Below are 25,575 nucleotides of genomic sequence, written 5' to 3' on the forward strand. Positions count from 1 at the left end.
AATATACTGTACTTTTACTATCACGCGTACAGTTGCATTACTGTACATTTGTTCAAGTACTTTTTTAATTATGTAACCAATATGTGGCGATACCTTGCGTATGTACAAATATTTCCAGATGATATTTACAAGCACTACTATACATGTAGAAATGTACTACACTTATAATTTATATACAAATACTTCACTAACCATACACTAAACATGTACTCCTAGCAAAGTACAAATACTGAACATATGCACACTCAACATGTGTCTCTGTCGTGTACTTGTGTGTGATTTTTTTCATACCTGCGTTGTGCTTAGCCAAATACTTGTCCTTATACTGCTTCTTCTTCTTTCCAAACCAAGTGCAGCTGGCCTGTTGCTCCTGCTTGGTCTTCTCCATGGCCATGCACGCCACACGCCTGCCGCACACACGCACTGATCAGCTTCAACAAACTGCACACCGTTTTCACACCTCTAATAAACAGAAAGTTTGGATAAAAGAACTTCACGCTTTATGATTGAGGCCCGTACGAGTAATCGGTCCTTCAAACATCAGCCAAATTTCAAACAAATGGCCGATATTTGAACTTTTGTCTTTATTAACTTCAACCATTTAAAGAGGTCGTATACAAGTAACACTGGCGTCTTTTTTACACATACTGTAAATCATACCATAACCTTATACTATCAAATATGTATCATAAGATAATATGCTATAATATGTCATAGCATATATGTATAATAAACTCATTCTGTGGAGCTGTCATTCAAAATAAGAAAAGCAAATCTTACTTTTTACAAGCCATAAAGTGAGCAATCCAAAGAACTTGTGAAGAGAATTAGCATAGATGTCACTACTATACACACAAACACTCCATTTAAAAATAAAACATAAAATACATGCAGTACCTGCAACATAAATCCAGCATAAATGCAATCATTTTGACACACATTCAGCTACTGCTATCTCACACGCGACAAGTATTAATGTTCTTAAACCCCATTAAGTGGGCCACACAATCAAATCTTTGAACGGAAAAGTAATAATCCACATATAATTGACACCTATTAAAATGCATTGGGAGGAAACAAATGCTTTTTTTATTTCATTACAAATTTAAAATTTATCGACAGATGAATCACGTGGATGACTATGTAATCTGTAATTTTTTCTCTCCAAAAAAATAAAATAAAAAAATCTGGCTTTGTTTATTAGATTTATTAACAATAATTCACAACTGTAGTGTGAGTTTTGAGACCATGAAAAAAAAAATCACAATTAATCCGCTGATCGGCCTAAAAACAAAAACCCCACATATCTGCTCTATTTATGAACAATAATTTTAGATTGTAATGGGTGTTTTTGGCAATGAAAATGTTTTTATGTCATCTATTAGGTGTTTATAGGCCAGGAAAAATTGAGTCCATTAAGGTGAGGTTCCACTGTACTGTAAAGCTCCGAAAAAATGTTCATGTGAAAATAAAACTAATACACATTCACACTAAACTACTGTAAAGCCGACAAAAAAAAAGTGCAGATAAAAAATACACCTACTGTCAAATTAAAACTATCATAAGTGAGCAAATTAACAGCAAAAAAAACCTCCCACCTCAAATAACAAAAACCTGTAAGGTTTTTAAAAAAGTTACAATTAAAAGCACATTTACCGTAATTCCCCCAAAAGATGTAGTTGGAGGTTAAGGAAAAATGACCATGAAAAAAATGAAATGACTACTGTGATAAGAAGAAATGATAAATCCCTCCTAAACTAGAAAATAATTTAAAAATAAAATAAATTGACCATCAATCCCCTTAAATCTTACAGTGTATAGGGCACTAAAGTACAATGTGTTTTTTGTGACTTTGCGAGCGGCCGCTCGTCTCACCATTCCTGGAGCTCGGGCGACGGGATGAGACCGGCCGTTCCGTTTTTGGTGTTCTCCAGCTTTCCTTGCCACCAGTTGTGATCATCCTTGGAGATGATCTGAATGATGTCGCCCACTCGGAAGCGAATGCCTGCCTCCTTGCAAGGGATCAACTCGTCCTTGGAGGGGTCGTACTCGAACTGAGCCCGCACGTAGATCTGCGGGGAGGGGATCGGGGTGGAGAGGCCGGAGCGCAGTACGCCCATCGGGTGAGGAAAAAAAAAAGGAACGAGAGGATGGGGATTTACTGCTGGGAAAGATGGGACAAAGAACACGAAGGACGGGAAGAGCGGAGCGGCTAACTAGGCTGGGCCAACTGTCTGTGGTAGTCACGGCACGGGCCTTGTTTGTTTGGACTCAACCGAGTTGTCAACTTCCTGTGGCGAGAGGGGCCTGGGTTTGGGATTTGGGAGGGATCGTAGGCCAGTATCTTACCTTGACAGACATTTTGTCCTTGATTGGAGGTCTGGGTAAAATCTATGGATTTGAAAGCATCACAAACATCATGCAAACGCTGGTTTGAATGCAGCGCGTGTCTGTGCGTGCACCTCTGTTGCCGCTTAATATACGTTTAAAAAAGGTCTACTTTCTGATAAACGTCATTCCAAATGATAAAAGTCATGATTATTATCAGAGTCGACTTTCATGAAGATACAATGAAATTTTAGGAAGAAATTGTAGTATAATACAAGCAAGCCGCTTATCTGGCGAAATGAGGGTCTAAACATTTGCTACTAAATGAGCACTCAAGTAATTACTTCAGTACTTGCGTAACTAAAAAAAGGGGTGACTTTAGGTTATTCAGGTAAATAAGTATTCAAGTAACTTTAATTTGGGCAACCAAGTATTCAATTACATGATGTACTTAAGTGCTCAATTTAATGAATTACTTTAGGTACTAAACTGCTTGATTACTTTAGCACTTTAGTAACAAAGGTAATTTAGTGCTTCAGTACTTTAGTACCTCAAGTAATCACTTTTATTCAATTACAAAAAGTAATTGATGATTCATTACATAATACACTTATTACTGGTCATTTTGTGACCATGGTTTGGCCAAATAAATAAAAGTGATTACTCGAGGTACTAAAGTACTGAAGCACTCAATTACCTTTGTCATTGAAACGGTGGAAAAAAAAAGTAAAAAAAAAAAATCGACGACTCCTAAAAGAACAAACATGTGTCTTTGGGAGTTAATTACACAAAGACTTGTAATTTTCTACAATCATTTTCTATTATTAAGATTTATTCATCCATATTGCATACCATTTATCATTGTACTAATTAGATAAAGTAATATTTAGTACAAATTCAAACATAATATAATGACTAAGCATATTATACAAAATTAGGAGGAAATAAAAATGAATAAGGGTTCTAACATACTACAGTAAGCTTTTCATCTAATAAGGTTGGGAGGGAGGGGAGTTGTGAAAAATAAAAGCCTGTGACTGGATGATGGAATGGCAGTTAGTGAAGTTTGCTTTGCTGGTTTTAGGTCAAGGTTGCCTCATGAGGATGTAGCGCAGCCATGCGTGTTCCCTCACAGGGCTTTGTCATTGGGGTGGGAATATCTGGGGTCGGTGGTGTTAACAATGCCTGTGCCATTAATACCACAGAGTTGCTGCTGATGTAGCTGTCAGTAAAAAAATGTCATTTGGGAAGGACAATATCCATAATAAGGACAGGAAAAGTGACTTAATAATGAACAATTAATTGTCAATTTTGTAATACGTTCAACATAAAAGCAACAGACATCACACAGATGGGTAAAACGTGACTTTGGATTGTTGGTATGTTTCCACCAAGTGGTAACCTTCACTTGGGTTCACGTGGGCAAATTCTGGGATGGATTTTCCCTCCTACTTATCCTCATTGGCGTCGCAGGTGAGTTGATGCCTTTCCCAAGTGACTTTGGGCAAGCGACAGTCAACACCCTGGGCCGGTGTCATAATTTAACAGACTTAAAAAGACTTTTTAAAAAGAATTTTGTTCTTCTGCACAAAAGCTACTAGGCTGTACTTGTTAGTTAAACCTTAGCAAAAAAGAACGGAAAAGAAAAAAAACTCCTAGTCACAATTTTTGTAAACACATAGGTGGTTGCTGATTGGTCAAGCTGTGTCCTTGTAACATACCCTGTTCAACCAATAGCGTGCCCTCTAATTAGCATCACCGCTGTCTTCAAACTCATAATCAGTCACTTGGCCTTTAAAGGGTGACAAGTAGAAATGTGTACTGTTCTGTTTGATGACGTGCTGTGTATCAAGTATCGAGTTGCTATAGATCTGTGCTTCTCAAATGGGGGTACGCACAGACATTTTGGGGGGTAGGTGAGCTTTACGAAAGTATCAGCAAATCTAATTTAATGCTGTGACAAAGAATGTATTTCTTTTCAAATTAAGAACAAATTGATTGGAACACGAAGCACCTTATTGCTAAATTATGTTATGCCGATGCCATTACAAAACAAAATATACTTGTATTTACACTACATATTTGTCCGTAGGTATATTGAACACTATAAATTGTCGCTAGGTTTGCTTGTGAGACTCAATGGTTGTTCGTCTTTGAGGTCCCAGTTCAGTGTGTACCCTGCCTACAGCCCGAAGATGGCTGGCATAGGCTCCAGCATGCCCTATTTATAGATGTATAGACGGTATATATAATAACCCAGACATTTGAGTCAAACAAACAAATCTTTTTTTTTTTAAGCGTATTACAAGGTTGGGTAAAGGCTCCGAAGCATTTCCAGCCTCGCCTCGCAATCGGAAACTGAATCGTACCACTTGGTGGAAAGGAGGCCCCTGAGAAGGAACGTGGGAGTCGGAGAGCGTTTGTATTCACCTGTCGACCTTTGGGCTGGATGGTGGATGGAAGGTCCTGAGGAAGTTGAAGAAGCATTAAGATGCAGAGAGAACACAGGCAAGGTCATTGAGGTTGAATACAAACATTGGAAATGCATCGATCGTCACGGCCCGTTGAGGAGCATTGGAATGCCCCTCCGGAAAAAGAGAACACCTGCTGCAAGCGAAGCACATGGCCAAGCTGATGTGTGGCGTCAGCTACTGTATGATGCACAGCACACAGCGCGCGTTAAAAGAGGCACACCAATTTGTGAACTGAGATATCGGACACGGTGAAAGGGGGACCCTTTGGAGAACAACACAGGATTGATGTGTACCCACTAAGGGTTTCTTCTTACAATTAAAGACACACATCTTGGTGGAACGTCAAGAATACGTAAATACGTGGGAAGGGCTGTTTTGTTTTTTTTCCCCCTCGGGCTCGGGCATCCTTACCAAGATAGAACTGTTAATGCTGGAGTGGCCATTGGCAGGGGACTGCCTGGACGTGGTGGGGGACTCTTTCTGAAATAAGACACACAGGTCAACAGAGCACACACGCACACACACACACGCTTGCTTGCACACATACGAGGCAGTGACTGTGGCCGAGGTGCACCATAGTGATGACGTGATTCACTTCATCATGACAAGGGCATGATCTCTGTTAGAGATTTCTATTACGGAGTTGAGGGTAAACATATACCCGGGGGCCGGAAAAAGATCAATATTCATGTTATTACAGTGCTAGCTTTTGGTTGCGATTTAGTTTGTTTTGCCCCTTTGTTTCATTTTTCTGGGATTCCCCCGCCGCCTTTTTTCACAAACAATGTGTGTTTTTTTTCAGGTTTTTTTTTTTTTTTGCATTAACCCTTTTCTAAAGCTTTTTTTTCTTTCACATAAAGGTAATCCCTCCGGAGTTTTTATATTTCTGTAGTACGGTGTGTGGAGCTGCCAATGTGGAGTAAAAACATGGGCTAGAAAGCCGTTTGTGTGCAAATATGCTCAAGCGTACTAGCAGACACATTCGCACATACTTGCAGATACATCCGAACATACAGGAAAATATGTCCAAACATTCTGTACATGTAGACTAAATACTAAAAATATAGCATTTGTTCTCATTATGCTATGGGCTATGATGCTTACAAGTATGTTCAAATGTTTTTGTAAACATATTGGAACATATTTGAGGAAAAAAAAAAAAGACAAAAGTACATGTAAGCTAAATGCTAAAAACATTTTACTATTTAGCTTACATGTATGTCGTTTCTGGTCAATTTTGCAAGTATGTTTGAACATATTTGAAAAAAAAAAAAACACCCCAAAACAAAACATTTGAACGTACAGTGGACCCCCGGGTTTACAACGTCCCTGCCTTGTGTTTTTTTGCACCTTACGACGCGGACCGAAACATTTTTTTTGTCCCCTCTTTACACTATTTCTTTTGGCTTTTGACACATCCAACATGACGGTCAGTATGCGTGCGGTCTTGAGTGCTGAAAATAACGTATTTATTGTTCATTTTATTGCTTAATTCAAACTTGAATGGGTTAGCCATGGGTCCCGAAATTGCTAGTGATGTTAAAGAGAGAAGTAAAAAGATGATTTTCACAGAATCGAAGCTGGAGATATTCAAGAAATACGAAGAAGGCTGAGCTAGCCTAGACTAGGCGAGGCTACCTTCACTAGGGAATATGGCCATTACAAGCTTGTCACTCACTCAAAGGTAAATAAATGTTTCATATTTTTTTTGATGATGTTATTCAAATATGTACACAAATATGTACACAAATATGTGCACAAATATGTACACATATATATATATATATATATATATATATATATATATATATATATATATATGTATGTAACACCTACTATACTGATACTACATTTCAATATGTATATTCAATTTTGATATATATATATATATATATATATATATATATATATATATATATATATATATATATATATATATATATATATATATATATATTATATATGTAACACTTACTATACTGATACAAAATTTTAATATGTATATTCAATTTTGATGTTTTTACCTGGGGTTTACACGCATTAGCTATTTAACATAGGTTTGGACTGCCTGCAATATGGTGAATTCGCGTTACAATCCCAACCGCGGAACGGATTAATCTCGTAAAGCCCACTGTACTTGTAAATACACCCGTGTGTATTTGTAGTTTAAATGCTAAAAACATAGCATTTGTTGCCATAATACAATGAGTGGATGACAGCATTACGGGAAAAAAAATGGTTTTAGCATTTAGCTTACAAGTCCATTCAAATGTGTTTACAGGCAAGTTTGAATGGATTTGAAAATATGTTCAAAAGTATTTGAAAATCTGTTTAAAAATATTTAAATGTATCCGAATGAATCTACTAGTACATTCGAACCAGTTTGCAAGTCAGAAATGTTTACTCCACATTGGTAGCTACGTACGGTACATGCTTCCATAGAAAGGAATGACAACCATCTAAGGAAGGAGTGTAGATGATGGGGACGGGCACAGAAGAACACGGGCAAGTAGGCGTGATTCCTGGAGCATAACGGAGGAGGACGAAGGGTATGCAACATGGAGTGGGGAAGTTCCGGTATCTTGGTTGTGAAATTGGTGTGCTGGATCTCAAAGTCACCCAGTGGCAGCAAAACACACACAAACCACCCCACACAAACTCAGCACCCTGGCGAGCAGTTAGTGAGAAGATGAGTAAAGAAGAAGGCGAAGAGGTGGAACAGGAGGAGAAAAGCGTTACCTCACAGGAGGAGCCCTGCGTTCGGTAGCTTGGCACTATTTTAAATGTGATGCTGCCTCGCATCTCCTTCTGTAAACACACACCATGTTAAAACAGATGACACATGCTAACTATTTAGCGTCGTCAGCACCCACGCTCACACTCACCAGCATCTTCTGCAGCTGCTCGACGGTCTGGTTGGCCACGCTGATACCATTGATTTCCCTGATCTCATCTCCTACGTGCAATGTGCCTAAGAAGAGAGAATTATTTTGATTGTTGAGATGCTGTCATGTTATTCTTCATGTCCCACGATTGGTGCTTGCTAGGTTATTTTGTGCAAGTTTTGTGTTCGACCTTGTCTGTGGATCATTCCTCCGTGCATGATCCGAGCCACGATGCAGTTGTTGGAGTCGTTCATTTTCAGGGTGATGCCCTACACCCATTAAGAACAAACAGATTAGGTAAGAACTGAAACATAACATGCAGTCTGCGCCCGCTATAACGCGCTTCTTTATTCATGCGTCTGCTGTATCGGGGATGTTTAAGCACATGGTCAGTATACCGTACAGAAGTCTGAATTTTAAGTTGCGTGCCTTCAGTATAGCAACACATTGTGTTGAAACTTTATCCTAATGGAAGTGGTACAGTATTATTACGAACAAGAAGGACAGGAGTTCAATCAAACACATTTTGTCATTTAACTGTTAATAATCACTGTTTCTACTCAGCAGTCAATATGGCCTATGAGAATTGCATCCTGTGTTTGTATATGTGCCTGCTCCTTGTGTTAAAGGAGCAGGGGTTTGAAGGGTAAAAAAAAACCCCCAAAAAACCTCTAACACACCAATGCTAATTTCCAGTAGCCCAAATATGACATTATATGTTAGCATTAACTTAGCGGATATTAGAAATATGGTTTGGTTGAGTGTTTGATTCTTTTTTTTTTTTTTTTTTTAGTCAATTTAATGGCAAACTTCAACGAGAGTGACCAAAAATGAACTTCAACTGGGAGAGAAAAATACCTAGAAGTAAGCTACCTACTGTACTTTAGATATAGATCTGCTGCGCCTGCCACAGAAATGACCAATTTTCCTTTGAGATAATCATTATTTCTGTCCATATATATCAGTGAGATTTTTCTGGTCAAATATGCGCCCTTTGAATTTCGTCAGTCCGGCGTAAACGCACCATGGGCTCGTCCGTGTTTTTCTGGAACTGCACCAGGCGCACCCTGGTGACGTTTTCCAGGTCCATGTCTCCGTTGGTGCTTTCAGGAGAGTCGCCATTCAGGTAGGGCGAGGTAGGCGGTGGCGTCACCCTCAGCGCCTCGTCGCTGTACACCTCATGCGCTACCACGTCGTGGGCCTGCAGCAAAGCCTTCAACCACAACAAAAATTCACTAAAAACGCTTTGATTATTTAAGGGATAAACAACTATGCCCTGCATATACGAAGAAGCAAATTCCAACACAGTATACTAAACCACCACAAATACAGCCATATTCGCCAACAATCATTTGAACATTTCAAACGCCGTGTGTCAGTTTGGGATGGAGTCTTGTCTTGAGGCAAGGTACTAATCAGTGACATTAAGATGATGAGATTAGCATTGTGGCCAATGATAACGGCTGAGTGGCTTTTCCCTTAAACAGATTAACTTGCGCCGCTCACATGCTTGAAACCTTGTTTAGTTACGTTTCACGCCTTTGAAACTAGAAATGTATTGACGTAGATAATGGGATTGTATCTCGCATGGGCATTATACAAATGTATGTGCAGTTTTTTTTTCTTTTCTTCCCCAAACACTTATTTCTCCCTTCTTTCATGAACTAAAACACACCACAAGCCTATGTGGGAAAAGGATATAGTTGAGCCTTGTTACCTGTATTAATAAAACAAGTATCAATGAGCTTTGAAAATTAAAGAGATCATAAATGTCTCAAGTCAAAGGGTCTAAAGTTATCAAGGCCACAAAATCAAGTGCTTAAAATTGATTTCACTGAATTGGATTTAAAATTTTTATGCTTATACTGTATACTTTCATAACGTAACGTATTACGCTCTTTTACATGTTGGTTTTACATCCTTTTTTGATTCATACAAAATATTTGTAATTCAATTTGAACATTTTTTTTAGTATTTTTCATAATTTTATCATTTAAATATAGGATCATTTGAAATTTTGAAATATATATATATATATATATATATTTATATATATATATTTATGTATTCATCCATTCAAAATTGATTTGGGCGTATTAGGGGGTACTTTACTGAGGAAAAAGGAAAAAATTAAATCACAGGGGGTCCATCTTTGCAAAGGTTGACAACCACTGGATTAAGTCATTGGATTACAACTAATGCGCAATTTCGTATTTGAATTCTTATGAACACCATAACAGGTGTCACTTTTAAAAGGAGTGAAACAGGGAGACTTAGTGCAATCCCAAGTTAATATATACAAGCTTGTAAAAAACTACTACTGTTATTAAACAAAATGACTTATTATAGACATGTTGACTATACAGATATTAGCCCATCTCAACTATTACTGTTAGTACAACAGTAACAATACTGTAGATTGATGGTACTGTTTATAGGTTGATTGGCTAATTAATAAGCTTAAGTTAACCAATATACAGTATTGGCGAAAGTTTATCTATGACCACCATCGTCTTGCTAATTTTACCATTCTTTTTGATGCAATGAAGGTACTGGTGTAATCAATACATGCTGGGCTTCTCTTGTTTAAGGAGTGGCTGATTTGTGCTACCAACATTTTATTCAGCATCATCTACCTTGCTCGTGACTTCTGGTGTCTTTTGGTGGACATTACAATTACCGCGTTGCTTGGATCCGATTCATTAGAGTGTTGTCATTGCCTATCTTTTCGTAAGCTAATTTGGTGCTGTATATGCCGCACGCCTCATGGTAGCGCCTATGCCAATGCATTGCACATCTGCGCAGATGAGTCTCTGCGTCAAAAAAATGTGGCGGCCCATGGAGGATGACAAAGAACGGTTCTGCCTTTAGGGAGGTGTGACGGGCAAATTTCCCAATATCATACGGGAAGATTTACGTCACTCTCTCCAAAAATTCCTAAAGCAGATTGGATTTGACCTCCTGGAGTCCACTGTACTTATCCTGGTATTGCCATGGGTCTTTCACCATAACAAACATAACACTAACTAGAGCAAGACTTTTTAATTTGTTGATTAACTGCATATGTGCTCTTGAACTCACCATGAAATGTGGCTGAGTTAGTATCCGTCTGAGTTCTTTTGCGTCGTGGTTCTCCGGGTAGCAGGAGATCTCTTCCAGCACCTGAGGAGGACCGGGACAAGACCTTTTCAATCAGCCTCTTTGGTGATATTCCGACAACCTCGTCGACCCTCACAAAAATGGCCCCCGCCCACACCGTTCCCGGACTGGCCGCTGCCAAGTTTGGACACCAAGTCAACAAATCTCCCCCTCCTCCTGTCTGTTTATTTGGCAGGGCTCGGTTGAAAGTCAGCTCCAGTTATGTTGCGCCTGACTGGTGAATGTGGCGTTGCAGATGTTAGATGGGGAGGAGGGGCATCGCCGGCCCTTTCAATACGAGCCATTGTGGAGCAATCATGTGCTCATCTAGCTTGTCAGGCGACAGCCCATCTTGATTGTCCGCCTCCGACAGATCTAAAAGCATCGGAATCACGTGTGATAGAGCGCTTACATATTCCAGGTGTTTCAAAGCTTCACTGTCTTCTTGGCGCAAGGACGATGTCTTGAGTGGAGGAAGACACAGGGAGACCAGGTTACACAGGTGCACTTTGAAAAGGTTGTCTTCCGTGAGGAATCAGATTAGTGCGGCCAGCAAAATCAGCTAATTTTAGTCATTAGTTGGATAACAACACCCATGTGCTTCGATTGTAATTAGTGCACCTCATAAGTGAGAAATAAGAGAGCGAAGAAAGAAACTAATAGGCTCAAAACATTCAAGGTCATTTAGAGTGAGTGGCAAGAAACGGAAACTGAGTGGACAAGAGGCCTGTTAGGAAAGTATAGCACCAGGTGTAATGAAAATTTACCAAAGCGGGCTGTGATACGGGATCATAAATTGTCCTGGTAAGCAGCAAATAGTTTTTTTTTGTATTCATTGTTCAAATAAAACAATTACCACGTTGGCTCTGAGTAGTCGTAGTAAGTTTGAGTTGATGCTTTTCTGGTTTTCTATCAAATATAGTTTTTTTTCTTCATGTTCCAAGTAATAATTTAATAGGTTTCAACCTGGGTTGAATTGGATTTCACTACTCTATTTATTATCTTCTATACATATGAATTTTTTGACACCAAAAAAATGTTCAGATGCTAGGTGATTAGCAGTCACGATTATTATTATCATCATCATCATTACGCTAGCGATTACCATTTAAGGTCAAACACTAACACTAAGCTCACATCTGCATAATGTTATATGTAAATTACAGATGGAACAGTTTCTTCAGTCACTTACAGACTATGCTTCAACAATATTTTATGAAGTCACTAACTTCCTGTTATTCTTCTTCTTGAGCAGACTGGGCATTTTTATCTGACTTCCCCCTTAATGGTGAATTTTGCACACCTCAAACCAAAAGCCCTAATGCTTTAGAAGAGGTTTTCTTCCTTTCTTTTTGGGAAGCTATATGTGCCAAAATTGTCTTTAATCAAAGGCCATTAACTGCTAATTCAGCAAGTGCTTTTAAGGGCACAAATTGCATTAGGCATTTGACTAGTAGGTGGTGCAGCAATAATTGAATAGCATTGCTTTAAACTGACAAGGGTCCCAAAGGTGAAATCATCTATTTTTGGGGGAAGTCTTTCCCCTCCTTCTTAGAGTCGACTTACCTGACATGGTTGACTTCTTCACAGTTTTGTAGCAAAATTTAATGACGGTAAAAGCTATTCTTATTTCTGTGTAACTAAAAGAGGAGCCTCACATCAATTGTTGCGGAATATAATACTAATGTGCTGGGTTTTCCTAAAATTGATTTACCTGTGTGTGGAATTTAGAATTGGATGTCAGTCTCTCACTCTTGTCTCAACATTTAAGACTTGCTCTTCTCATTAAGAGCATAATAAACACAACTACTGTATTGTTTGTCTTATGGCACATTGCACACACAAAATGGATTTTCCCCAACTCTAGTCAGCTTCGTTAAGCACTGTAAGCAAACGCCAATAAAATGAGATTTTACACAAGTAGGGTGAGACTGCGCAGACCATAATGCAACTCTGTGTAAGTGTGCTGCAAGTGCAGTTGGGGTGAGCCAACGAGGGAAGTCAAATGGCTTTATGAGAAGAGCGGAGTGTAAACAGGCCAAAAAACTGTGGTGCAGCTGCTCAGACAATGAGCATGTCAGTGGCAGTGCATACAAAGAGCACTTGGGAGGTCACCAAAGTTCATCACCAGGCACAAAAACATACAGTACTGTATGCATATATATATATATATATATATATATATATATATATATATATATATATATATATATATGACTGCCATGTACAGTATAACAATGTACTTTGCATACAGAGACTTTGTGGCATAGACTGACTTAGTTGTAGCTGCAAAACAAACTCGCAAAGTAAAAAAGACAAGCAGCCATTACCATTTTTCTTATTTTATAAACATGTACAAACCCTGACATTGTCACTACATCGGTGCTGAAGAGTGAAGATGTTAGTAGGCAAAAAAAACAAACAAAAAAAACAAAGCCTTGGCCCCGCAAAGAGATGCATCAATGACAATTTTGCACTGCACAGTCCCAGCTCGGTTCGTCGGTTTTCCATGTCCTTGGGAAAAAATTCATTCTATGTCACAACATTATCACTTGGAATGCTGATGGACAAAAACCATGGAGAACAATTAGGCGTTCCTAAATCTTGAATTCATTTTATCCAATTTTATGATAACATTCTGGTTTTGTATAGCAGAATAAGTCCAACAAAAACATAGGTTATGTTTCGCATTTAGCATCAATAACCAACCATTTTTAAAATTAATTATTTATTATTATTATGATAATTTCAATACATTAAAAAGTGCAATCAAACCTGGATTTGTTAGAAAAATAGTAAGGAGCAAGGCCAGAGTAGAGACTGTGCAGTGTAAAAGGTTTGCTACTTTATTCACCAAAAAGAAATGTGTCATTTCACCTCTTTGGCTCTCTGCACGCCTTCACTGCATGGATTCCTGATCTGCGGCGATGACTTGGTGTTGATCTTATCATAGAGCTGCAAAAGACACACACAGATCCATTAATCAGCTCATGGAACAATGCAATCACCACGTGTGTTTTGCCACTTCATCAACACCTCTGTGAACAGAGCATCTGGGTATTTCCACTCCCAATCAAACTGATGACAGTTAAATCATTAATACAGTTACTGTGTATTGTGCAACATTATGATTGAAAATTTGGTTCAAAAGATATAGTATAATAGTGGAGTAAACATTTATGGCCTCCAAATGACTTTGAACGTACTTGTTCGGCCATACTTGTAGGGTAAATGCTAAAAACAGATAATATTTCCCCAAAATGCCACATGGTATTGACGTGCACATGCGAATCCCCCTTGCCGTTATGGTGAAAAAAAAACCCAAAACAAAACACAGAGAGATTACAACAAAATCAAAACATAACATATTGGAACAATTTAGGCAATTTAGGGTATTTGTGAATGCATGAGTCATTAAAGGGAAACAATGCTGTTCTTAGCATTTAGCCTTTAAATATGTATGTAACGTATTTGCGTCTACATTGACAACTGCTTTTGTACATAGGAGGTGATTGTGAACAAAAAGCAAAACAAAAAAAGCCCGACTCCTACACTGGCAAGTGTGTGTTTAGTGTCACAAAGTTTGTCAACAGTGTCAACAATAGCAGCAGCTGAGGGTTCAATGCAACAAAAAGACAGAACTCTGGAATAATGTACCACAAGTGTACCAATGAAAGTGTGATTCTTATTGAGGATGCATTTACAGTAGAAGTCCTACACAGAGAACAGAAGTGACCACTGCTTGTTCAAAAGCAGATAAAATACCAGAACTGTGCAAGTCATTCGTCTTAAATACCACACACACATGAGGTGCATTTCTTTGTTTTTTGCATGAAACCAAAAAAAGAAAAAAGGAGCCCATGCCAACATGGGGTAAACCGCAAATTTGACATCGTAGCATCGTAAAGATTCACACACAGAAGCTCAGAACTGTAAGGATGGATGTCTTAAGCACAATATCATTGTGTTGATCCTAATCTAGTGAACTACAAAATTACAGATTAAATATGATCTAAATTTAAATGTAAAATTGTGATTCTTTATGAACTGATAATGTAAACAGTTAATAGTAAAACGGTGTCATATAGTGATAATTATGATTCTAATTGTGAGCAATCTTTAACATAACATTAAAAGCAACTATTAAACATTACTATAATAATTACTATAATAACATATGACAATAACATATGATTAAAGGTAATTTGAGCAATATGTAGACTGCAGGGAGCCCTTGGCATCAATCATTTGCCAACAAGTATCTCTCAGTTAAAAAAAAAAAAAAAAAAAATGGCCAGCCCTGTGTTAGACATTATGCAAAATTTACCGGTAGTTCAATAACAGCCATAAAAACGCCACCAGGAGACAGTATATCTCTGCAAACATTGCCCTGTCTTGAAAGACAGGTGGGAGTAAGTCAACTTTCAAGTTTTATTTTACAGTGGTAAACTAACTGTGATGACCTGGCTACTCCCTAAAGACTCTTCCTGTCCATGTTTTTTTTTTTTTCCCCCCAGGGGAAACATTTTTTTCCAGATAAGATCAACACATAAGTCAAACCACTGTTGATGTACTCAAATGTGCAAATCTGTACAATAACTCCTTGAAGGCAACATTTACCCTGCCCTCACACTAACAACTACAAAGCTTGAGAAGATTAAAAAAAAAAAAAGACATCAAAAGCACTGGAGTATTTTTTTTTTTCCCTTTGGCTCAGTTCTACCTGGAGGCCAACTCGTAAAAGTCATCAAACACTCACCAAGTAGGTGAAGCAAAGGGGTTTCAACAAAGCGTTGCAGGGTAGCAGACTTAATGTGCGACAGTCCTGTATCTTCAGCGCGTCTCGGTGCACGCTACGTTCTGCTGCACCAGCAACACAGCTGCGCTTCCTACACATGTTCTCACAGTGGACGCCATTGTTCTGTCTCCCTCTGCGCTCTGTAATGGCGCCGGGACGTGCGAGACGCCTGCACTGTTATTATACGACAATCCAATTCAACATGCCAGCCGAGCGCACAGACAATCTTCAAACACTATGAAACGTGCAAAAGGCTCATCTTTTCTTATTTCTAGGACTTTTTACAATGATGGGTGGACCTTTTCTAGTAAGTATTTATAAGATTGGATGCAAAGTGCTTTCATGTCAAATTAATCACCGCATGTCCGTGTTGCGTGGCCATTTTCCCACTGATAACACTTTTCTCCAAGAGCTAGGGGCGTCTTCAAAATATACCTGAGCGTAGATGATCAGAGCGTCATGTGGAATGTAATTGCAAAAAAGTAATAATTTTCATCACTTTCTTTTAGTTTCAGGCACTTTGGTACACTTGCTTTTTTTTTTCTGTTTTAGACTAAGCTGTAACCTGTATAAACGTGATAAAAATAATTAACAGTTGTTGAAAGTTGATTTATATTGCGTTTTTCTGTCGTTAATGTTAAAAATGATACATGTGTAGGTATACTTAAACAATTTTCATCAATAATAATCTTATTTATAGTCAGTGCATCGACTTGGGGGGCGCAAAAAGTTTTCTCTTTTCTAGGGGGGACCTGGCAAAATATAGTTGAGAAACATTGCTCTCGTGGAACTAAAAACAATCACTGGATTAAATGTTTAAAGAAGGGCTGATGTTAAAGTGGCTTCAACTTCTACAATCCAGTACAGTATTTTTGTTGAATATTGTTCAGTTGGATTTTAAATGGACTATAGACTATTAATATCTTTGCATTTAATCATTTAGAAGAGTTTGTCTTCACTCATTTGGGCCAAAATTCAACTAAACTTTTACCTGGAACATATTTTCATGAATTACATATTACATGTAGGTCTACTACACAACTATTATTATATATAATTTTTTGTTGAGCTAACTGTATTTCTATGTGTGTCTACTTGGTATAACATAAGGGTTGTTTGTCAAAACTAATTCCAGTTTCAACAACAAGATCGTCTTCAAATAAAAAGCTAAAATACAGCACATGTGCAAATTATATGCAATTATCCCATAACATGAAAGAAGAAAGCATAAATTACATTCAAGAGAGCGAAGAGTCACACCAAAATTTAATTACAGGGAAAACACACGATGACTTCATAAAAATACAACTTAAAGCAGTCTGTTTTTAACTTATGGTGCCGCTGATTTGTTAAAGTGACAATGTGTAATATTAACGCAATCATTTGCTTAGAAAAAAAAAGCGAAAAAGAGAAAGTAGAAGGTTTGAATGCCAATAGTAAATAAGGAGAAGGAAGAAGAGGATGGGGGTTCCGCTCCATGCAGCACAAGTTTTACGGCAGTGCACAATGATTGGTTTGGGAGTAAGGATAAAAGTTATCCCTCACATTTGAGTCCGCCCATCAAACACAAAAGAAAATGCTAGCAAAGCATTGTAATACAACAAGAATGTACCTTTCCCTGTATTTTCCTTGTGTCGCGGACGGCCCGCTGCATGCGCTGTGTTGTTTCTTTTTGTTAATTCTCGTGTGCCTGGATCTGTGTCATGCATTCTACTTGACTGCTAAGAGTTATGTTTTCACGCAGAAAATGTGTGGGAGTATTAGATTTTGGCCATGTCTGTGCAGTGCTCGCGTGGGTGCCGATGGATTTCCCACCTCCAGCTGTGGCCTCTTTGTTTATGCCCGCGGAAGCCCGGGGTAAACAACTGGTGTTGACATATTTGCCCAAATTTTGTAATTCTGTGCCACTGTGCACTGAAACCAATGAGGAATTGTATTTGTATTTGCTCGCTCGCTTGGCGTGTGCTTCCAGAGTATGGTCTCTCTGACAACTTGTGCATGCTGCATACACGTAACACCAGTAAAGAGCAACTCTTAATTCCACACAATGTGGCTTTAGGAGACAAGCAAGGTCAACTTGACTGCATCAATATTATCCGAGTCTGTGAAAAGAACAGCACAGACTTGATACCACAATAAGATTTTGTTATCCTTCTTTTCTGGTGCATTTGATCATGTTTTTCTTAGTATTAATTATTGTCGTACAGTGGACACTCTGAGGTTGAATGCAACATATTTTGAGATGCTGTTCTACAAATTGTTGGCAAACCCAAAACATTTCTCCTCAAAGGTAAGACGTTGCCACATATAATGCTCAGTTTCTTTGTCGGCTGCAACAAATATTACATTGGGCCAATATACTTTTGAATTTTTAGTGTTTCTTTTATATGGTGATGTGTGCGTTCTACTTGCACTTTGCTGTTGTAAATCCGCACTTAGTCTATTCTAAATGATAGTAGATCGTACGTGACCGACTTACGTCAAGCAGTGTGTGTAAATGTTGGTCCTGGAAAACACTGTGCAGGAAGTCGAGATCCTTCTCACTGCAGTCAGTCAAGGCATGGATTTCCTCTAAACTGTCCAACACCTGAGACACAGCCCCTGCAAAGCATCAAATCATAGATTCAACTATCTATCAACAAACTGCCAAGTAGGTGGAAGTAGTCACCACACAGCATAAAAATATGACAATACGTACTTTCTGCTGCGAGCAGCCCTGCAGGCGGGAAGCATTAACAGAAGCAGAAAAAAGATTGTAAACCGAAAAAAAATGAAACAAACAAAAAAGACATTCCTGATGAAATCAAATTTCATCGACGGGTTTGGCGTTTTGTCATTTAGTTTTTCATTGACATAGCAGATCTTTAATGGTAATAAAAAATATATTTGTTAGGAAGTGTAAAGGTGCCTTTGCTGTAATTTAACAACAAGTTTTCGTGAATAACACTTAATTGCATGCTTCATTTACAAGGGGTGAGTACATAGATGATCCATTTGAACACTTATGTAAATTGATAGAATCGTGACTCAAAGAGTAATATATATTTGTACACATTACATTGACAATTAACAGGACAAAAATGTTCTTTTTGTCTTGACGACATTGGCACAGAGAAGAAAAAACAATCGCTTTTGGAATCATCCACTCAATCCGCAAAGTAAAAGACAATCTTGTCCAAGTGGAGTGCTTTTTCTTTGTGTATTCGGATGTAGATCACATTCTTTTTCCTGTTTGGTGCTTTCTGAACTGTGGAATTGACCGTGGCGGCAGAGCAGGTCTTACAAGTCCTGCGTAAAGTTGGTGGACTGTGGTGCAATGGCACAGCTGCGACGCAGCGCAGCTCAGCGGATACGCAGATGTGGAACCACGCTCATTCATTAACATGCACGAGACAGCGCAGCGGAGACGCAACGCAGTATGTCGAATCCACGCGTATAGTTTTCCCCCCAGACTTTCAGAAAGCTAAGCATGCACGTCCCATGTCTTACTATTCTGAGGATATTTGCTTGTTTACTGAAGTGGCTTAGACTGGCTTTGTATCATTTTGGTGAGGATGTGAATGAGATCTCTGTTGTCACTTTACAGCGAAGTAGAATTTACAAGACAATGACATTGAGGAAGACTTTTTACTGAAAGAAAGGGTGCGCACCAAACACTACGTGCTGGTACTCATGTGAGTAACTCGGGAAAAAAAAACGTTTGGCTTTACCATTGATTATGGGTTTTTTGTTTGGGTGTGCACATTATCCATCTGTATATGTTTACACTTAGGCTTTAGTGGTACAGTGGGCCCCCGGGTTACGAACTTAATCCGTTCAGCGGCTACGCTCGTATCTCGGATTGCTCGTATAGCGGGCAATCCAAACCCATGTTAATTCGTGAATGCGTGCAACGCGCGCAGAAGCCTTAGGTAAGAACATCACGCTGTATACATATATTAATATTGAGTCACATAATCTACTGTACAGTTTCATTAAATAACAAATACAAAGGAATAACGACTTTTACCTTTGGAAAGATGTGATTTGAGCTGAGATAAGCAGAAGTCAACACTATAAACCAGACATGCTATTGGTCTTACAGTGTCACAGTAACTTTTTCAGTCAGGGTTTTCTCTACTTCCTTCCATCCCAACCAGCTGTGCCATCAAGCTAGATAAAGGCGTTCGGCCAATAGCATATCGGCACTTCTGTGATTGACGTGTGACGCCGGCCAATAGCATCTCCGTGAGTGAGACCGGGTGACCTTAATCGACCAATAGCATATTGGCGTCTGACTGATACTGACTGATACTTATTGGCACGTTTTTTTAAACGGTTGGAATGTATTGACATCTATTTGATTAAAACACATTTAAACCTGTGACGATTCTTTGTCCTGCAATCGGCACACTTAATTTCATGTCAGCTGTTTTTCCCGACGTGAATTGAGCTGAGTGGAGGCGGAGGGGAGGGTGTGTTTGTTGTATTGACTAGGCACCATACTTATAGCTTATTCGAACATTAGCTCAATGTTGGTTTCAACTCACAGTATTGCAACAAGGGCGCTGTCCCAAAGCATGTCGGGAGGTTGCCGTCTAACATGACATGCAGTTATGTAGAACGACCATTAAACAGCACTGAAATTCCACCCGTAAAAGGATGCAGTGATTAACGCTCAATGCCAACACGGCAACGCAAATAGGCTATTGGTCTTACAGTGTTACAGTAACTCTTTCAGTCATGGTGCAAATCACGGAGATACTAAAACATCATCCTCTTATTTCTTCCTTTACCGCTGCTAGTAATTTTAGAAGCTATGTCTAACAGATAAAGTTTGCAAAGTCTTCAAAACATTCCGTTTTTCACACATTTTCTCTACTTCCTTCCATCCTGTCCCATCAAGCTAGATAAAGGCGTTCAGCCAATAGCATATCGGCATTTCTGTGATTGACGTGTGACGCCGGCCAATAGCATCTCCGTGAGTGAGACCGGGTGACCTTAATCGACCAATAGCATATTGGCGTCTCCTTGACTGGCTGATAATTATTCGCACTTTTTTTTTTTAAACGGTTGGAATGTATTGACAATTAATTTAAAAAAAAAACACACATTTAAACCAATGACAATTCTTTGTCCTGCAATCGGCACATTTAATTTCATGTCGGCTGTTTTTCTCTTTAGCTGTACAAAGACTACACTTAAATGGTAATTATATTTAGACACCGTGAGTGAGACAGTCAGTGTGACGTTGTAAGACCAATAGCGTTCACGATGTCGCAACTGTTAAATTTGTTGACGCAGTTAAGCGAGAACATTACAACAAATTCAATGGCTGGATTATTCGGAATGCTCGTAAGGCGAGAGGTTTGTTCACAAGCGGAGGATTAAAATCTCCCTGATCCACGCTCGTAAGGCGAATTGTTCGTAAATCAGGGTGCTCGTAAGCCGGGGGTCGACTGTAGTTTTGATTGACCATGCATGCTCTATTAGAAGGTGTGCTGTTCAGTTCGCAAAATACAAGTTTAAACATTCACCTGAGGAGGTGGGGTCATCTGAGAAGTCATGGAGTTCTTCAGGGGGGTCTCCATAGTAGGAATTAAACTTGTGACTGGACACAGCTGCCAGTACCGCTCCCTAAAATTAAACCAGCACGTGAACACCAGTCAAGGTGATGTTAACATCATTACACGTTTAGTACAGTTAAGGTAAAGAAAAAGAAAGTTTTAAAATTATGTGAATATTTCACCAAAATACTGCTCAGGTTTTACAATATTTATAACATTTTATATAGTAAAATAAATGCATTTGATGGACTATGTAATGTTAAAGCTCCCACATTTTTTTTTTTTTTTACTTTTTTACAAATAATCCAACAGTAGCCCCGTTGACATTGTGTCTTCAAACACATCAGCTTAGTTTTGAACCACAATCTAAGCAGTCAGTTCCAAAGTCCACCTGACCACATGACCAGGTAAGTGAAAGTGACTACTCTGGAGTTGCTCCGAAATCATGTCAAGATGTCATATCATAATGCATAAATAGCAAAAAGGTCAGTCCAGTGGTAGCTTGGCTTATCAATTAATGTGTTCTTTTCTTCTTAAACAATTTACTTGTATGTCAATGCATTTTCCAAATTCAAATCAAACATCCATTAATCCATCCATTCATACAGAATGCTAAGTAAAAAGCACAATGTTATTTTCCATCCATCTATCCATCCATTTATTTTCTGTAGCCGCTTATCTTCACATGGGTCACAGGCCTGCTGGTGCCTGTCCCAGCCATCTTCCGGCAGTAGGCGGGTTCACCCTGAACTGGTTGCCAGCCAATTTCAGGGCACACAGAGACGAACAACCTTTCACGCTCCCGATCACACCTAACGACAATTAGAACGTCTAATCCACCTGCCAAGCAAGTTTTTGGAATGTGGGAGGAAGCCGGAGTACCCAAACAGAACTCATATAGGCTCGGGGAGAACATGCAAACTCCACACAGGAAGGCCGGAGCGAGGTGGATTTGAACTCCGTGAACTTTGAGGTGTACATGCTAACCACTCTTTGACTGAGCCATTGTTGTTTGTGACAACAAAAAATAGGACTGTATCAATATAAACCAATTCTATAAACTGTATTCACGGTGCGCATTGTGGTATTTATTGACTTTTAAATGATAATAATTAAAAGTAATCACAATTACTGGCTAGAATAGGGAGGCCAAAAATCTATTATAATGTCTATTGACGGTTTTAATTTTGTTCTTGCATTTTTTTCTCATTTCCCTGAATCGGGAAAAAAGAAGTATATGTAGACATCACTTTGTTGTCTTGAAAACAAACACACTCTAAAAACGTTTGGTTATCAACGTCTATTTGATTAAGTAATGCTGTGCATACCTTCAACTTCCTTCTAGCGTTGAACTTTCTCAGCTGCTCCACAGTCTCTGGCAAGTGGATCTTGTAGGCATAACGGTCTCTCTCCTGAATAGACAAAAATCACAAATTGCACACTACTGCCACCTGCAGCTCAAAGGAAGCTTAGAAGAAACAATGAAAATAATTCTCATTATAATGTCAACAAAATTTAAGATTTACTATATTTAGCTTTTGTTATGATCTCGGGTGCAGTAAGAAACACACAAATGGCCGTCCGACAATAATGAGTCAATTAAAGCAAACCCTTTTAATCATCTGATCCAACTTGGTTTTTGTGAGGCACTTATCGGTAAAAATTAATGCCAGTTTCTCTGTCCTAAAAATCGTTTTTGAGATGAAAACAATTAAGGGGGTGTATTGCTTCAAAAACAAACAAGAAAACATGCTTGTAAGAAGCGGGAACCTACCTTGAGCCAAGGATGGTTGAGGGCCTCGTAGACAGTGATCCTCTCGGCAGGGTCCAGCATTAGCATGCGCCTCACTAGATCTTTAGCGCTCTCCGAGATTTGACTCCACTGCCTCGGGTTCATCTGTGTTAAAGCATTACAGGACTGCACAACTTAATGAGCTTTCAAATAATAATAAATAACGAATACATTTATATTGCGCCTTTCACGAAAGCCAAGACGCTTCACAAAGCACAGCACTATCACACAATAAGACCTGTGGTGGTAAACTATGTTTCGTGGCTACAGCTGCCCAGGGGCAGACTGATATAAGAGTTACACTGAATCCTATAGTATGCCTTGGAAAATTATGGAGTCGCCAGTCTCACAGGATGTTCATGCAGTTGTATAAATTTGTAGGAAAAAAAAAAAAGCAGATCATAGACCTAGATTTCAAAACCTTTCGGGCTTTAAGAAACACTAAAAGACATCAACTAAAAAAGATATGGTAGTCGGTATCAGTTACTTTTTTAAACCAAGCAGAGAGAAAAACAAATATGGTCTGCTCGTAGGTCTGCAGTTAAACAGGAGTGATCACACATTGAAGAGCACCAAGTGGACTGACACGGTTCCACTACAAGAGATGTTAATTGGAAAAAAAGGGAGCATTATCAAAGTTGTTGCAGGTAAATCATCATGGAGTGTTGCAAGATGTTGATTCTTCAGTCAGCTATCTTGAAAATCTGGACCAAGTACAAACACCTTGGGAAGGTTCTTAAAGGAAAAACATACTGGCAGACCAACGTAGACATCAAAGCGTCATGACGGAAAACTCGAAGCAATATGTCATGAAAACAAATGAGGAACAAATGGTACGAAACTGGAGTCAACATCTGTGGCCGAACTGTGAGACGGCGCCTAAAGCAAATTGGGATTTACACACAAGAAAGCTAAATGAAAGCCATCATTAAGACCTTAAAAAAAAAAGAGCATGTCAGGTAAAGGCACTGGGAAGATCGCTGTCATTACTGCTTTAATAAATGCACAAGTTTATGTTGACATTTTTGACACGTTTCTTATCCCGTCAAGGGAAAGAGCGCTTGGGGACGATTAAATCATTTTTCAAAAAGACATCTTGTCATCGAGCAATGTCACGGCCTTCAAATAGTCCACATCTCAACCCGATTGAAAATCTGCGGCGGAAGTCGAATAAAATGGTCCATGACAAGGCTGCGACTTGCAAAGCACATCTGGCAAAAGCAATCAGAGAACTTTGCAGCCAGATTGATGAAGAGTACAGTTTGTCACTTATTTAGCCAATGCCTCCCAGACTGTTAGCTTTTATTAAAGTCAGAGTTGTTGCAACAAAGTTGGAGTGGTAAGTTGAAGAGACGCTCTTTGGTGTTTACATGATTGTAAAATGTTTTTCTCAGAAGTGAGTGATTTCACTTGTTTTTTTCCCTTCTACTTGTCTTAAAAAGGTAACTGTTACTGACTACCACACCATTTTTTTCCCCTTGGTTTCTTTTGGTGTTTCTTGAAGCCAGAAAGTTGCCATCTGAAATGACTTTAATTATGTGTCATGTCTGCGATCATCTTTTTCTACAAAATTAAATAACTGCATGAACATCGTCGGAGACTGCTGAATCCATATTTTTTATTTTTATTTTTTTGCTCAAGGTTATATGTTCCAGATCCACCCATGTTGCCTTGAGACGTGAGTATAATTCATTCCATAACCACTCATAACTAAAACAAAATTAGATTTCAAAATATCTCCTGACAAAAGAAAACTCATCTTACTTTTGCAAAATGAAAAAAAAAACAAACTTAAGGCTTAAATAGCTGTATAATGGCAAATAATACAATTATCAAAAGCTAATGACTGACAAGAATATGAGGCCACTGTCGGTTTAAAAACAAAGATTTTTCAAACACTGTGACATTTGCAACTGTAAAATGCATAGCAAACAATGAACATAGTGTAGTGTCTGTGTTTTAGATACGGTATGTGCTTGGGTCAGGTAGTGTTTGGCATCAGAGAAGCAGTGCGTGAATGTCTGCGAGTGACCTGTGGACCTGCACTTCCTATACAGTAAAAGACTGTTCATTATGCTTGGGTGTTCTGCTATTCTCTTGGCGGTCAGTAAAAGTGTACTGAAGTCAGCGGTTCTCCTTTGCATTACAGTTAGTATACAGTACTTTAGAAAATTGTTAAAAACTCAATTGGAAACCATAATACAGAAAGGAAACAGTGACCAACTGTAAAAGCATGCCATGACATCTTTGTGACCCTCCAAAAAAAGAAAAAGCATCCAGAATGTACGGTCCTCACCTTGTATTTTCCCTTGCAGATAGCTTCAAAGAGACGCTCTTTGGTGCCATAGAAGGGCAGACACCCCGACAGGAGGATGAAGAGAATGACGCCGCAGCCCCACACATCCACAGGTTTGCCATAGGGCTCCCTCTTCACCACCTCGGGCGCCATGAAGTGGGGTGTTCCGACCCGGCCTATGCAGCACAGTAACATGGTCCAATACTGTATATAGTGCTTGTGTATTTTTACCAGTGTTGGGCAAGTTTCAACAGAACTGTAATGCATTATTTATTACTTATTACTTACATTACAATATTACCGAATTTGAAATGTAAG

The 25,575-nt window shown here is 38.9% G+C and overlaps 1 protein-coding gene across 19 annotated transcripts in view; it reads right to left on the reverse strand.

Moving 5' to 3' along the window:
• LOC148424048 (peripheral plasma membrane protein CASK) overlaps positions 1-25,575 on the reverse strand; it is a 116,665-nt gene that overhangs the window by 9,433 nt on the left and 81,657 nt on the right. For 4 of the 19 annotated variants that reach the window (XM_088414598.1, XM_088414597.1, XM_088414604.1 and 1 more), the window contains exons 7-24: positions 25,258-25,433; positions 22,944-23,087; positions 22,498-22,581; positions 21,140-21,239; positions 18,322-18,339; positions 18,103-18,224; positions 13,703-13,780; positions 11,238-11,288; positions 10,769-10,849; positions 8,712-8,900; positions 7,878-7,956; positions 7,688-7,773; positions 7,542-7,610; positions 5,214-5,282; positions 4,759-4,794; positions 2,350-2,391; positions 1,876-2,072; positions 292-407 (exon numbers count right to left, since the gene is read on the reverse strand). In XM_088414598.1, the coding sequence (XP_088270724.1) occupies positions 292-407; positions 1,876-2,072; positions 2,350-2,391; positions 4,759-4,794; positions 5,214-5,282; positions 7,542-7,610; positions 7,688-7,773; positions 7,878-7,956; positions 8,712-8,900; positions 10,769-10,849; positions 11,238-11,288; positions 13,703-13,780; positions 18,103-18,224; positions 18,322-18,339; positions 21,140-21,239; positions 22,498-22,581; positions 22,944-23,087; positions 25,258-25,433 (1,737 nt within the window). The remainder of the gene's footprint in view (positions 1-291; positions 408-1,875; positions 2,073-2,349; positions 2,392-4,758; positions 4,795-5,213; positions 5,283-7,541; positions 7,611-7,687; positions 7,774-7,877; positions 7,957-8,711; positions 8,901-10,768; positions 10,850-11,237; positions 11,289-13,702; positions 13,781-18,102; positions 18,225-18,321; positions 18,340-21,139; positions 21,240-22,497; positions 22,582-22,943; positions 23,088-25,257; positions 25,434-25,575) is intronic. The other 15 variants (XM_088414607.1, XM_088414616.1, XM_088414612.1 and 12 more) reach the window with 13 other exon arrangements.

Source organism: Hippichthys cyanospilos, chromosome 5, assembly GCF_059441005.1.
Source record: "Hippichthys cyanospilos isolate Australia breed blue-spotted pipefish chromosome 5, RoL_Hcya_1.0, whole genome shotgun sequence".
In the NCBI taxonomy this organism is placed as follows: domain Eukaryota; kingdom Metazoa; phylum Chordata; class Actinopteri; order Syngnathiformes; family Syngnathidae; genus Hippichthys; species Hippichthys cyanospilos.